At 43.0% G+C, this 13579-nt stretch overlaps 2 protein-coding genes across 3 annotated transcripts in view; both read left to right on the forward strand.

Moving 5' to 3' along the window:
* Positions 1–13579, forward strand: part of SERPINE2 (serpin family E member 2) — a 230477-nt gene that overhangs the window by 41415 nt on the left and 175483 nt on the right. The gene's annotated exons all lie outside the window — the stretch shown is intronic.
* Positions 3525–13579, forward strand: part of CUL3 (cullin 3) — a 45749-nt gene continuing 35694 nt past the window's right edge. The window contains exon 1 of one of the 2 annotated variants that reach the window (XM_028731081.2): positions 3525–3944. In XM_028731081.2, coding sequence (XP_028586914.1) covers positions 3879–3944 — 66 coding nt within the window. In that variant the 5' untranslated portion in view covers positions 3525–3878. The remainder of the gene's footprint in view (positions 3945–13579) is intronic. The other variant, XM_028731083.2, reaches the window with a different exon arrangement.

Here is a 13579-nt window from a genome sequence, read left to right on the forward strand (position 1 = left end):
GGTATAAACATGTGACTTCAGAGGTTATATCCAGTAGTGGACTTTGGGCTCTGAAATTTCAGTAGCAATGCTAAAATTTGGTGCTCCCCCCCCCCACCTCTCAGGCTCCATTCTACAGCATTGTTGTGGTGCCCCCTGCAGCCCAACACCCAGTGCTGCTGCACTGATTGAACTAAAACAGCCTCTGTTGTATCAGTTGCAAAAACCCTCTTGAAACCTATTTGCTATAATCATGACAAACTGTAATTTTTGGAAAAGGGCCTTCATAATTCAATTCCATCATTTCAAATTTCATACCATCTCCAAAGTGTCTTAGCACTGATATATATCTGAAACAGGCCTACAATCCTTTCTTATCATTTCACTTCATTTCACAAATTATCCAACTCCAAACTGACAAAAATATGGATTTGCTGTTGTTCTTAGCGACACCATTCAAAACATTTATGAGAGCCTTCTTTCAATACTGCAAAGTATCAATGTGCATATGGAATAATACTGTTGACTTCCAACAATTTTCACATTCTGAATTTCATTTTTTCCCCCAAAATGAATTTTTATTGGTTTATCATTATATATACATATAAACAAATACAAAATATAATACATAAATTACATGTGTCATATCCAGTCCATGAATCATACATATATTATATTCTGAATTTCAATGCAAATTTCAGCCCTCTTAAGTTCCCAGTCACTGGGAGAAAAAAACATATGCAGCCATGTTGGTCTATTAGGGGAAAAAGTCCAAAATAGTACAGCAGTACTATTTCCTGACATTTTGTTTTAATAAATGTATTACCATATTATGGATTTCATTTTGCACCTGGCACTCAGTAAACACCTCATTTATCTTTAGACCTAAACCTTTTAGCTCTACACTAGCATGTTGAAATGAATAACAACCTGTTTTTCAGTCTCAGTATAAAGCCTATTGCAAGCATGACAAATGAAGGCAAGCTGACCTGTATATATGCTATATGTGGTTTCTACTTACACTGGATGAAATTTTGGTACTTTATGATCTTGACATCTGTGAAAGACTAATGTTCTATGGGTGCGATCATTTAAATTTTGTGCAAAAACAGGAGAAGTTTGAAAAATTATTTGGGGAATGTGCATGAACAAACAGCAGTAGGCAGAAGGCTCAAGCAGACATGATGAGAGTGAAGACAAAGTCCTGTTGCATCCATGGAAGCTGCCAATCAGAGTTTACAATTAAGATTTATACCCCTCCCTTCAAGCACGCTATCTGGATGGCTTATCATAAAATATTAAAAACACTGTAGGATAACTCATAAATAGAAATAAGCTAAAACTGGAAAATTGGTAAAAGTAGCATTAAAAATACTATCAAAACAATCAGAATAAAACAAAGCAAGTTCACTTGAAGCTGGAAAAATCAGAATGGGCACCAGGTGAGCTTCTAAAATTAGGGTGCCACAGCTGACAAAGTCCCTCTCCCTGGTGGGCTCCCACAACATCTTTAGATGGTGGAAAAACCTGGAGAAAGGCTTTTGATGATGATCTCAAACTATGGAGAAGTGCATTTGAAGCAGATGAGGTGCTCCTCATTGTCCCTGTGCAGGATGAAGTACATGGTGTGGGGCCACATGGGTCTTTTCAGTGGTAGCCCCCTGCACGTGAAAGTTCCCCTCTACGGAGAACCCCTTCTACAGTGGTACCTCGCAAGACGAATGCCTCGCAAGACAAAAAACTCGCAAGACGAAAGGGTTTTTTGTTTTTTGAGCTGCTTCGCAAGACGATTTTTCCTATAGGCTTGCTTCGCAAGACGGAAACGTCTTGCAAGTTTGTTTCCTTTTTCTTAACACTGTCAGGGACGCGGACTTATAAAAAATATTGGGGGGGGGGCCGGGAAAGCTCATGAATAATAAATAAGCTCATGAATATGCAAATAAAGTGGCGCCGCCTCCTCGTGAGTGAATAGGGGAGAGCGTGCTGCGCCTATTAATCAGCTCCAAAGGAAATTGGGTGGAGCTTTTGCTCGGGAGGGAGGGCAGGAGGCATGCAGCCCGCCCCTCCCTGTGCATTTTGGGCTGGGAGAGGGGCGGCGATGGCGCTCTGCTGGAGGGGCGCCGGAGATTATTGGGGGGGCGGAGCCCCCCCAAACGAATTTTTGAGGGGGCTCGGGCCCCCTCAAGCCCCATGGAGTCGGCGCCTATGAACACTGTTAATACAGTTGCGACTTGACTTCGAGGAGCAACTCATAGAACGCGTTGTGGTAGCCTTTTTTGAGGTTTTTAAAGACTTTGGTGATTTTTGAAGCTTTTCCAAAACTTTCCCGACACCGTGCTTCGCAAGACGAAAAAAATCGCAAGACGACAAAACTCGCGGAACGAATTAATTTCGTCTTGCGAGGCACCACTGTATTAGTTTCCGGCAGCTAGTTAAGGTACACCTTTTTAGGTGGGCATTTAGAGACCTGATCGGATAAATCGATTAGTTGCTGCTGCTTTTGGTAGATTGTTATTTAGTAAATTGTTATGCAGCTGTTGTTTATTTTAAAGGTTGTGTTAGTTTATTGACTTTATGTATTTGTGTGTGTGTGTGTACACACACTGCCCAATGAAACATCTTGCCTTTCCTTTTCTTGGGATTAATTCACCCAGTCACCTGCATGGGCTTTTTCTGCAGCTCCTTCATCTGGTTTGTATTATTCTGTTTTCTGTAATTACCTTATGGTAGAAAAGCTAGTGTATTGTCAAGTATTGTCAACAGCTAAAATAAAATATCGTTTCCGAAGTATGCCTGGTTGGGGAAAGTTTTGTTTTCTATTTGCTTATGCAACACAGCTGTATCATAACTAATAAAAGTAGTGATGCCTTGTGGGAGACATGGGGTAGGCGGGCAACCTATGACCCTCCAAGTGTTGAGCCATCCCTCAGCATCCCTGACTACCATCGATGCTGACGGGGGCTCCTGAGAATAAGGAGTCTGAGGTAACCCAAGAGCCAAAAGCACCCGTCCCTGGTTCTACGGGAGAAATAGCAGCAGCAGCAGCAGCCACGAATGTGTGTGTGTTTTACATGAGGGCCCAGCAGAAGATGCGCCATTTGGTCCACCGCCAGCCAAACGCCCTTGGCCAGGTACTCAGGGCGAATTGGGGCGGGTGGGGCGCTCCAAACCTCCCGAGTGATTTCCTAAGAGAGGCCTCCAGGCAAGCAACGGGTTAAAAGCGGGTTTAACCGAAACAAACGACCAACCGCACTACGTGCAAACCCGAATCGCCGCCTCCTGCCGCCTGCGTAGCACGTGACAGCTAAATCCACCCACTCGCCGCCTCCTCCGCGCCACCACCCGCCAATCACCAGCACCGCTCGCTCGCCCGCCCGCCTCCTCCAGCTTCCCTAGGGTCAGTGGGAAGAAAGACAACACTCCTTACCTCTCCACCCCCCCCCGCCCCGCGCGCCTCCTATTATCGCGGGAGCCGTTTGGAGCTCTCGCGAGACTTGGCGGCCCCACTCTGCTCCCCCTTCCTCCCTCCTCCCCGCCGACTGCGCTCCTCCCCTTTCCTCCTCCCTCCCCTCCTCTCTCTCTTGCGCCGCCGCCGCCCCCGCCGGATCTGTCTGTGTCTCTGCGTGAGGGGAGGGGGGGCCTGTTCGGCCCTGCGCACTGAGCGATGTTTGGCCGCCATCGCGGCGGAGAAGGAGGAGGAGGCGCAGGAGGCTGAGGGAGCCGCCGCCACCGCCGCCGCCGCGTACAGACGGCCACTTGGGCCTGCCTCGCCTCAACCTCGCCTCTCCGCCCGCCCTCGGAGTGAAGGTCGCCGCCGCCTGAGGGGGGCTTCTCCCCGGCCCCGTTTCCCTCTCCCCGCCCCTCAGGAAAGGGGGGCTCCGCTCCCGCCGGGCCCGAAGATGTCGAACCTGAGCAAGGGGACCGGCAGCCGGAAGGACACCAAGATGCGGATCCGAGCCTTCCCGGTGAGTGAGGGAGCGAGAGGGACGTCGCGGCGCCGGGCCGGGACCGGGGCCTGGCGGCGAGACGAGCCGCCGGCCGCGGCCTTGCGTGCAAGGGAGCCCCCTCTCTTCGTCGCCCGACCTGGCTTGTCACAGGGGCGTCTGTGGGGCGGCGGAGGGAGCGGGCCGCGGGCACTGAGGGGAGGCCCTCCGGGGAGACCCTCAGGAGAGGCTGTCAGCGGGCGGGGAGCCCAAGTTCCCGTCCCAGGAAAGGGAGAGGCAGGTTAGAGGGCCCGGCGGCCCCCCCGCCGCCGCCCCAGGAAAAGGGCTCTGGGGAGATCGCGGCTTTCCCCTCGGGCCCTTGACAATGGCCTGCCTAGTACAGCGCCTGTTATTAAATAATAATAATAATAATGACAATAAATTGCGTGAAGGTCTTAAGAACACACATATACACACACACTCGCCCGAAGAGTCCAACGTCATACTAGTTCTGTATCAACTTCAAACTTGTTGTGTTGTGTTTTTTTTGTCTCGCCAGTATCAATAAAAGAAGCTGAATATTGTAAGGATTTTGACAACGGACAGTTTTTATGACATTTCCCCCGCTCTGTGGGGTTGTCATACGGGGAGGGAGCATTTTCGAGGTGATTTGTAGCATAAATTACCTCATATCTTTCCTGACCGATAGTTGTTTCAGCTGAAGATTGAAAGCCAATGGACACCCAAGATGAAGGCCTGGGTTTGTTTGTTTTTTGTAACGTGTAAAGTTTTTGTTTTTGTTTTAAGGACTTGCTGATTGCCAAAGTACTGGAGTGTTTATACACATACATATATGCTTAAAAGGAGATGTTTGGTTGTACGTTTTTTAGGCTTGAGCAAAAGTTTTTGTTGCGTTTGAGTCAGGAAACTAGTGGCAAATAATTGTTGCCTTCACAAAGAAACTGGCTCTACCTGTTTATGTGAATGAACTAACAACTGTCACCGTCAGCATTTGATCAACCTGCAGTTCCATTCTCAAAATTAAACTTGTATTTATATATTTTAAGTTATTACTGCCCAATCCTATTTACTCAGAAGCCCAATTGAAACCATTAGTGTTTTCTTCCAAGTCAGCATAGTTAGATTAGGAAAATTAACTCTGCAAAAGAGCAACAAAACTTGCTTATTATATATTTACCCTGTTTTTCAGCTAAGATTGACTCCCTGAATGACAATGTAATAGATTCTGAAGATAAAGAGATCTGTGTTTTTAAATAAAGTGCTGTGTTCTTAGGAGCTGTTGAAAGTACAACATGTTAGTCAAGTCAATTTTGAAATGTCTTAAAGTTGGTTTTGGCTGCCTGAATAGCAGTGGGAGATGCTATCATGATAATCAACAATGACAGTTGCTTACAGTGTTTTACAATTATTCTCTAAGTAAAACATATATTACAAGTGTTTCTTGAAGCCTTTTAAATTTGGATGATGAGATTTATGCATCAAACACTTGGTTGTATATGGGAGTTGAACAGATTGAGAGAAACAAAGTTTGCAGTCAGGGTAAACATTTTTCATTTTCCTTTCTTGCAGATGAGCCTATAAAATGTTAGTGGGTGAAGAATGTTCACACAGCCTTCTCACACAAAGTAGAACATTGTTTTCCCTGTAAAAGTGTTTTTTGTTAGCAGTTGTCATAATTGTGGCTCATTCTAGAAAAATATTTTAAAATAGCTATATTTAATGCCTACTTAGTGGGGAGGGTACATAGACATCATGAGCTGAAGATAATTAAAATAACCATTGTTAAAGCAAACTAACAGTAGTCTTCAACATTTTTGGACCTTTAACTCAAAGATGTATTTGGGGACCCAGTTTCTTTGTATTTTTCCCCTTACTACATATGTGCGTTTGTGCATGTTTTTATATGTACCGTATTTTTCGCTCTATAAGACGCACCAGACCACAAGACGCACCTAGTTTTTGGAGGAGGAAAACAAGAAAAAAAATATTCTGAATCTCAGAAGCCAGAACAGCAAGAGGGATCGCTGCGCAGTGAAAACAGCAATCCCTCTTGCTGTTCTGGCTTCTGGGATAGCTGCGCAGCCTGCATTCGCTCCATAAGACACACACATTTCCCCTTACTTTTTAGGAGGGAAAAAGTGAGTATGTATTGTGGTAGTACTGCATTTGTACCCTACCTTGGATCAGACTTATCTGGAACTGAGTCCAACCCACCAGTTGGAGCTAATTTCTAGACAGGTTTATATACAGTGGTACCTTGGTTTAAGAACAGCTTAGTTTATGAACAACTTGAATTAAGAATGCTGCAAACCTGGAAGTAGCCGAACATGTTCCGCTTCCTGTGTAGTGTGTTCCATTTGTAAATTGAGTGCCCCACTGCTATGGGAAAGCACGCCTTGGTTTAAGAACGCTTTGGTTTAAGAACAGACTTCCGGAACGGATTAAGTTCGTAAACCGAGGTACCACTGTATATATAAACTGCCATTCTTTACCATCCAACTTCCAGCAGCAGCAAAACAAAGCAAAAACAACAAAACCTTACGTTTTTACCTTGAGGCATACCTTTTCATGTTTTGGCCTGGAATGGGGAGGGGGAAGCATATTTTTAACTCAGCTCTTTAGAATATCGTGGGGAAGGGTTGCATCTAAATAATTTGACTGAAGGCTGTCAGTAGGCAAGAAGTTGTCACTGAGCTACTGATAGAAGCAAAGATCTTCAGTACATGGGTACCAAGCATGGTGCAACTTATTCAGCAAAAAAGCAGCATTAGAAAATCAAGAGGAATGACAAAAAGATAGATGCCCACAATTCATAGTTGAATTATGGGGATAATTAACCACGATCTACACTAGTTTATACATAAAGTATGTACAATGTAGTATTGATCACATGCTGAGACAGCCTTACTTAGTCCATATATTGACTTTGGATTGGGTTGGTGAAAGTTTTGAATTTGTGCTAGTGGGTTGTAAAATTTTGTGGACAGAATTAATTGTTGCATAAGTAGACTTGCATTTGTGCCTTAACCTTCCTTTCCCTTAAATAACACCCCCAACCTGTTCCCAAAATCCACTCCAGAAGGCCTTCTAGCCTTCTGTTCTACTTGTGCACAAACAGCATACAACCCTGTGAAAGAGCCCCTAATAAAATCTGATGGGTTACACTTAATGACCTATAAAGTGCTTTCTATTTGACTTTATCATTCATAGGGGAACACACTGAAAGAAAGCATATTTTTCTTTGGGAGTTAAGGGATCAACTGACCTAAGTTCAATATAGTAATTGAACAGGTCATTATATTCATCACAATATCTGCTTTTTAATTCAGTGCCTGTTATGTGATCTTAATGTCTGTTAAATGTCAAATGAAGTAAAGTAGGATATAGATGTAATAAATAAAACTTCTGTTGCTCCAACAGAAATTTGGACAGATTCTGAAAACCTCTCCCCTATAGCAAAGCAATGCAGTCTCAGAAAGTTTAGGAAATGGTTGGGGCAAGATGCAACTGTCCTTCTACCAAGAGTGATCATGGTGTCCTAGCTCAGTTTCCCAACCTTTTCCTGACCATGGCCCTCTTCTGACCTTGTTTCCCTCCCATGGGTGTAGCCGGGGGGTCGGGGGCAGTTGCCCCCTCCAATAAGTAAAAATCAATATAAATATGATGTTCTGCCCCGCCGAACAAAAGCCTGCCCCCCTAATAAAATCCTGACTATGCCCATGCCCCCCTCATCCTACTGGTAGAAAGGTAGCTTTTTAAATGTTTTGTTTGTAAATAGAACCTGTTTTATTTATAATTTTTATTATTTATGCAAAATACAATTACATAACATGATAGGAACATAATAAAATATTGTTGAAGCAGAAAAACATAGAATCATGGAGCTGGAATGGGCCCCAAGGGTCATCTTTCTAGTATAACACCACGCAGTGTAAGGAAACTCAGCTAAAGCATCCATTACAGATGGCCATCCAATCTCTGCTTAGAAACCTCCAAGGAAGGAGAGTGCAGAACCTCCTGAGGAAGATCCATCTTCCCTGTAGTATAAAAAGTAAACAACACTTATTTGATCTCAATTATTTGACACAGAGGAGAAAACTTACAGATAAAAGTCCAAAAGGCGTGCAGGGAGTTCTGTATATAGGAGAATTTTAAAAAGCAAGTTCTCCTCGCTGACCTGGTGCAAAAAGATCTTGTCATCTGGAGGAGCACTGGCTGCCTAGATAAAACACTATCCCCTCCACACCTTTACCTGGGTATAAGGCCCACTGAATTCAGTGCAACTTTCTTCTGAGTAGACACTAGTTATTTACTGGTCAGCAGCACCAGATGACTCCACTCGGCTAGGCGCTGGGGTGGATTGCACCCTGCATCTTGCAGAGTCAGGCCCAGCACTGGCAGCAGCAACATGCAGCTCCGGCTCACCAATTGCCACGCCACCACCGCACTCACCTGACCTGGGGATTTTGGATTGCGGGCTCTACTGGTCAAAATTGGAGCCTCAGTGATCGCCCCCTCTCGCCGGAAGCAATCCAGGACTTATCCAAGAAAACACACATGGCAAAAAGGAGCTCTAGGCCCTGGTGAGCCGACCCCTTACCCGCTTGTGATTGGCCAGGCTGATAGCCAGCCGATCAGAACTTTTTTCTTTCTTTTTTTAAAAAGGTTCCCCCCCTTCACTTCTCAGATTCCTCTGTGGCCTCCTAGCCTCGTGCTGTCCCCCCCCCCCCCTTTACACAATTTTCACCTGTGGCCCCCTTGGATTATCCTGGCCCCTGGTTGGGAAACACTGCTCTAGGTGATGGTTAAACCTAGCCATACTTGTTTGTTTCCCTCTTGCCTGCCTCTGCATAGGCTCCTTATGTGGTGCTTTTCTACAAGATTTCCTTCTGCACCCACCTCAGGCAGTGACTTTAGTGACAGTGGTAACTTTTCCCTGTAGGGCAGGGATTGTTAACCTGGTGCCTGCTGCCAACAAATGCGTTTACCAGTGCCCTAGGGCAGAGGCCTCAGAAATGGGAGTCAGTGTGAGGTGGCCACCTTGTATTTTTCCCCTGGTGCTGAGGATTGCTTCCTGTTGCTATTGGACAGAGACAGTATCAGTGTGTTTGTAAAAAAATAATATTGTGTGATCTCCACAGTAAGGACTAGCAGGACATAGATGGCTTCCCATATTAAACATAAGGATGTCATGGGTGGTGATCTCCTATTGTGTGTTATGCCATGCTCCCCATGGCAGCCATTTTGTGTTATACCACAACCTCACCCCAGCAGTTCATTTGTTATGGGAACCCTCATCACTCTTTCAAAATTCAAAAGTTGTCCTCTGGTCCAAAAAAGTTGGTGATTCCTGTTATAGGGAGTGGCCAAGTCAGACAGCAATAGATATAGGTATATTGTTTAAGTTGAAGACTTTGTGTCTTAGTTAAATATTTTGTAAACAAGGACACTGCAAAATATTGCAGATTGGTGTAAACATATTTTATGCAGCAGTCCTACTAGAAGGTGACAATTCTGTTTTTGAGCCCATTGTTCACTGCCTAATCCCTTTCAGCCTCTTTCTTTGTGAGTTACCCAATAGCCTACTTCAGGAGATATATTTGTAGTTTGCTTCACATTTTCAGTTTGAATAATGATGCATTCTCTGTTTGATAGAGGTGGTGGCCAATTCATCTAAATGAAATTTCAGCAAGTGTTTGTTGAGTTTCCCAGTTGGTAAGTGATGCAGCCTTGCAATTCTGAACCCCACATCTGGCTGGAGGGAGTTAGAAAGAAATAACAATGGCTCTTCAGTAGGGAAGAGCTTCGCCAGCAGAGACACATAATCTGCCATTGAGGGACCCTGCTATGCCTTCATATACTTAGATCTACCACTGGCGGTCTTTCTACCAGTGGTCCCAAAATGGGAGTTTCTGGGACAGGACATAGGCAGCCTTGGATTCAAGGTTCTTTCATTCACTCGAGAGGCCCTAAATTGGATCCTGTATGTCTGGTATTGGTGTAACTATTTCACACACACTAACAGATCAAAAGAGAGGTAAGTCCACCACCACCCCTTCTGTTCTGGCTGGTGTGTTTGTTGGCAGGATTTTAGAAGTGCTGATAGATTCTGGAACTTTGCACACATCCCCATCACATTTAAGGTTGAACTCCTAGTCACAAACTAACCACAGGCCTAGTCTTTTACTTGCTTGTTATGGTGGTGGGGGCAAGACTTCAGTGTGCAGTAGGAGGGTATGCAGTAGGAGGGTATTTTTGTTGCAATTATTATTGTGCTGTCTCGGGGTGGGTTACAACAATTTAAAAATACAAGATTAAAATATGTTAAAGCAAATTGCTGTTGATAGAATAGGTGGGTCTTAAAAATAGAGTTCTGTTTGAAGCATGTTGTCATTATAACACTCAAACCTGTGCTCAGTCTGGCATTTTGTCCAATTAGATAATGCATCTGTAATAAGGGTTGACAAAAGGTGCTTTCAACTGCTTTCAAAAATCTCCATACTAAAAAAATCACTTATTTTATTTCAGAGTTCTCTGTTTTTCAAGAACTTTCCCCATTTGTTATAATTGAGACTATAAAATTGTGCTAACCTATATGTGGTGAGGCAGCCAAGTATGTTTGTTTGCATACTTGCCCCATTCACAGGAAGCAAGAAGGTCTACTTTTTACCCCCGCAAAATGTAGATGCCAGGAATCGAACTTCCTACACACTGCTGTTTGGAGAACTTTTGTCACGGCCCTGGCTCACATTGGAGCCAAGCTTGGCGAAAAGAGCCTGAAGGGATGCAGGGTTCAGGATGTAAGGTATGGGAGGAGGTAGAGTTCAGCTGCTTTCAGCTATAAACTTTTTGCTGGAAAATGTAGATTCTTATCACCATACATTAAGGCAATGGATGTAAAGAAATTTTTTTGTTCCTGTCATGTCTTGTGTGGCCCTTAACAGGAGCCCACAAATCCTAGTTTACCTTAGTAGGTCACATGCGTGGAGGTGTAATCCTTGACATTGCACTGTACCCTGAGGACCAGGAAAATTATCTGCTGCCCTTTCCAGCTTCAAACTTGCCACAGTGGAGGAAAGAGTTGTTCCCACGTCAGGCCCCTTGGAAGCACAATCTAACAAGCACAAGTTCTAGCCCTCCTCTTGGGCTTGGAGTTGGAGCTGAATAGGGGATTGTCTTTGCAATTGCATTGTTTTTTGGAGGGCCTCTGGTATAGCACAAATGTGGAGATAACTTCTCCCCTCCCCACATCCCCAGCTTTAAACTCAAGAGAGTTTAAACTCAAGGGGTTTGTGTATGTTGCATTGTGCTTACAAGAACTCATCATGGTAATTGGAATTGTGGACACTTGGCAAGCCTCAAATGTAAATATATAAAATTCATTTTCATTACCATTATTTCTCAGTTATCAAGAAACCTAAAACATTGATAATGAAATTATGGCTTTGGGGTTGAAGAAGTCTTAAAAAGTGTAACTGATCATCTGCATGTCCAGAGATCTATACCCAAACACGCTCTTCCTGATTCCTGTTATGGAAGTACATGTACTTTATTTGTATCTTAGTGTTTGGTTTATATCCATTTCTGTGGTAGGAAGCAAGAAAATACTTCACATGTATTACTTTTATTTAGAAAAGCCAATAGCAGTCTCTGTGCAAAGCCAAAAGGCAAACTTTGCTTCCTTGAAATATTTCTTCTTGCTATGGGTTTTTGATAAGTTAGGGGGCTATATTTGGAAATATAAAGCTAGTGTAAGTGCTGAAGTTATCAAAGTCTTCCTAAACTTATTTTAAGGATTATAGAGAAGTCCTGAATCCTAAGTTTAATGAAGAGTAACGGAACAATGAAGAAGACAAAAATTAGAATGACACCTCATAATTTGGGATTCTAATAGTAAAGACAAACATAAGTGTGATGGAACTCGTTGAAATGCATATTTACTGCCATGAAGAGAAATGTGTTTTTACAGCAGTAAATGTTTGTTCAAACAATTTGCAGCAAAATTAAAATATTACATCTGTTTTTATTGTAAGAACAGGGTGAACAGTAAATACAATGTTACAGTTTAGGATCATATTTTTGACAAATTCAGAGTTTAATAACCAGTTGGAAAGCAAAGAGAAATTTTAAAATGGAGTTTAGTTTTGAAAAGGCATAAATATATTTATTTAATATGAGCATATTAACACAGGAGAGAAACAGATGCACAACTTCTGGCTTATGTGTTACCTTTATCACACTTGACAGTTTCTCCATGCTCCATGACAACATGTAGCAGTGGCTATCATATGATTTTTTCACATTTAAAAAAGAGTTTCTACGTGAGCTCCACCTGTTCCTAATAATAGCAGGTGTTGGCAGTGGCATGGAAAGACTTCATACCAGAAAACCATATGATTAGTCATACTGCATGTTACAGCATCAACATGCAAAAGCTGATAATTGGTGATAATTTACAACTTTCCTCTTCATGAAAAATGTAATGTCTGGACTGGCTCCAGAATGTAACTAATAACTAATGAAAAACCACAGTAAGGTTTTATATCTGAAGAAACTCAAAGAAATTGAATTGACAGTTACCCTCAACAGGAAAAATGACAGAATTTATGGAGACTGGGGTACTTCATATTTACAGAGAATGGAGCCTTGCTTAGATATAGAACACCAATGAAGGCAAGGCAAAAATCCTTGTCAGGATAACAGGAAAGTGTGTTTAATAATTCTTGGATAATCTACAGTCATTCAAATGATGACAATCTGATTACATTAGTTAATCAGTATTGGACTCCAGAATTCATGAGACAGTCGTACAGTCATAGGAGACTAAAGAGCAAATGGCACTAATGTCTTAAAAACAAGAACAAAAAAACTTGGTTTAGTGTCTGTGCTTGAAAAGTGATGAAACAAATAAACTTGTAAGTTCTCATGAGAATATGGAATATTACTTGTCAGCATGGTATTATTGTTTAAGAAATTTGCATACCAACCTAAGATGTACTACCCTAGTTTCCTTCTTGAGCAACCAACTGGTTTAATAGACTAGAACAGGATTTTCCACGCTTGTGTTTCCAGCTGTTTTTGGACTACAACTACAACAACTGAGCTAGTGAGATTAGTGGTCAGGGATGATGGAAACAGTAGTCCAAAAATAGCTGGAGACCCAAGTTTGGGAAACCCTGGACTAGAGGAAAACAGCAAAGTTTCAGATGTGGTCTCATGTGATACTTTGATTCAGGAGCAGTTGTTGAACAAGGTGCCTCTAAAGAGCTTGTCTCCAGAGCCAGTCTGGCACTTTTGATTCAGTGGAGAGAGTAGGTGATATTTTTTCCTGATTTCTGTCTGCAGCCACCTGAATCAGCTTTAGAGAGCAGCATGTAAGGGGTGAGGGGTGGGAACTGGTGAAAATAATCTCCCCCTCTTCTTCTGTTAGTGGATGTATCTGCGTGTTCAAAACTCCATCTCACTCAGTATGCTAGCAGCTCTTTGGGATATCAGGTAGAGGACTTGTTAGCCTGCTATATGATCCCTTTTAACTGAAAACATCAGGGATTGAATCTGGATCCTTTTGCATGCAAAGCATGTCCTACATTGCTAAGGACATTGGTTCCTCTTCAACGTGCTGAATCTGCTCTCTTGGAGTTTTGATTTTTTAATTT

The sequence above is a fragment of the Podarcis muralis genome, chromosome 6, assembly GCF_964188315.1.
Source record: "Podarcis muralis chromosome 6, rPodMur119.hap1.1, whole genome shotgun sequence".
In the NCBI taxonomy this organism is placed as follows: Eukaryota; Metazoa; Chordata; class Lepidosauria; order Squamata; family Lacertidae; genus Podarcis; species Podarcis muralis.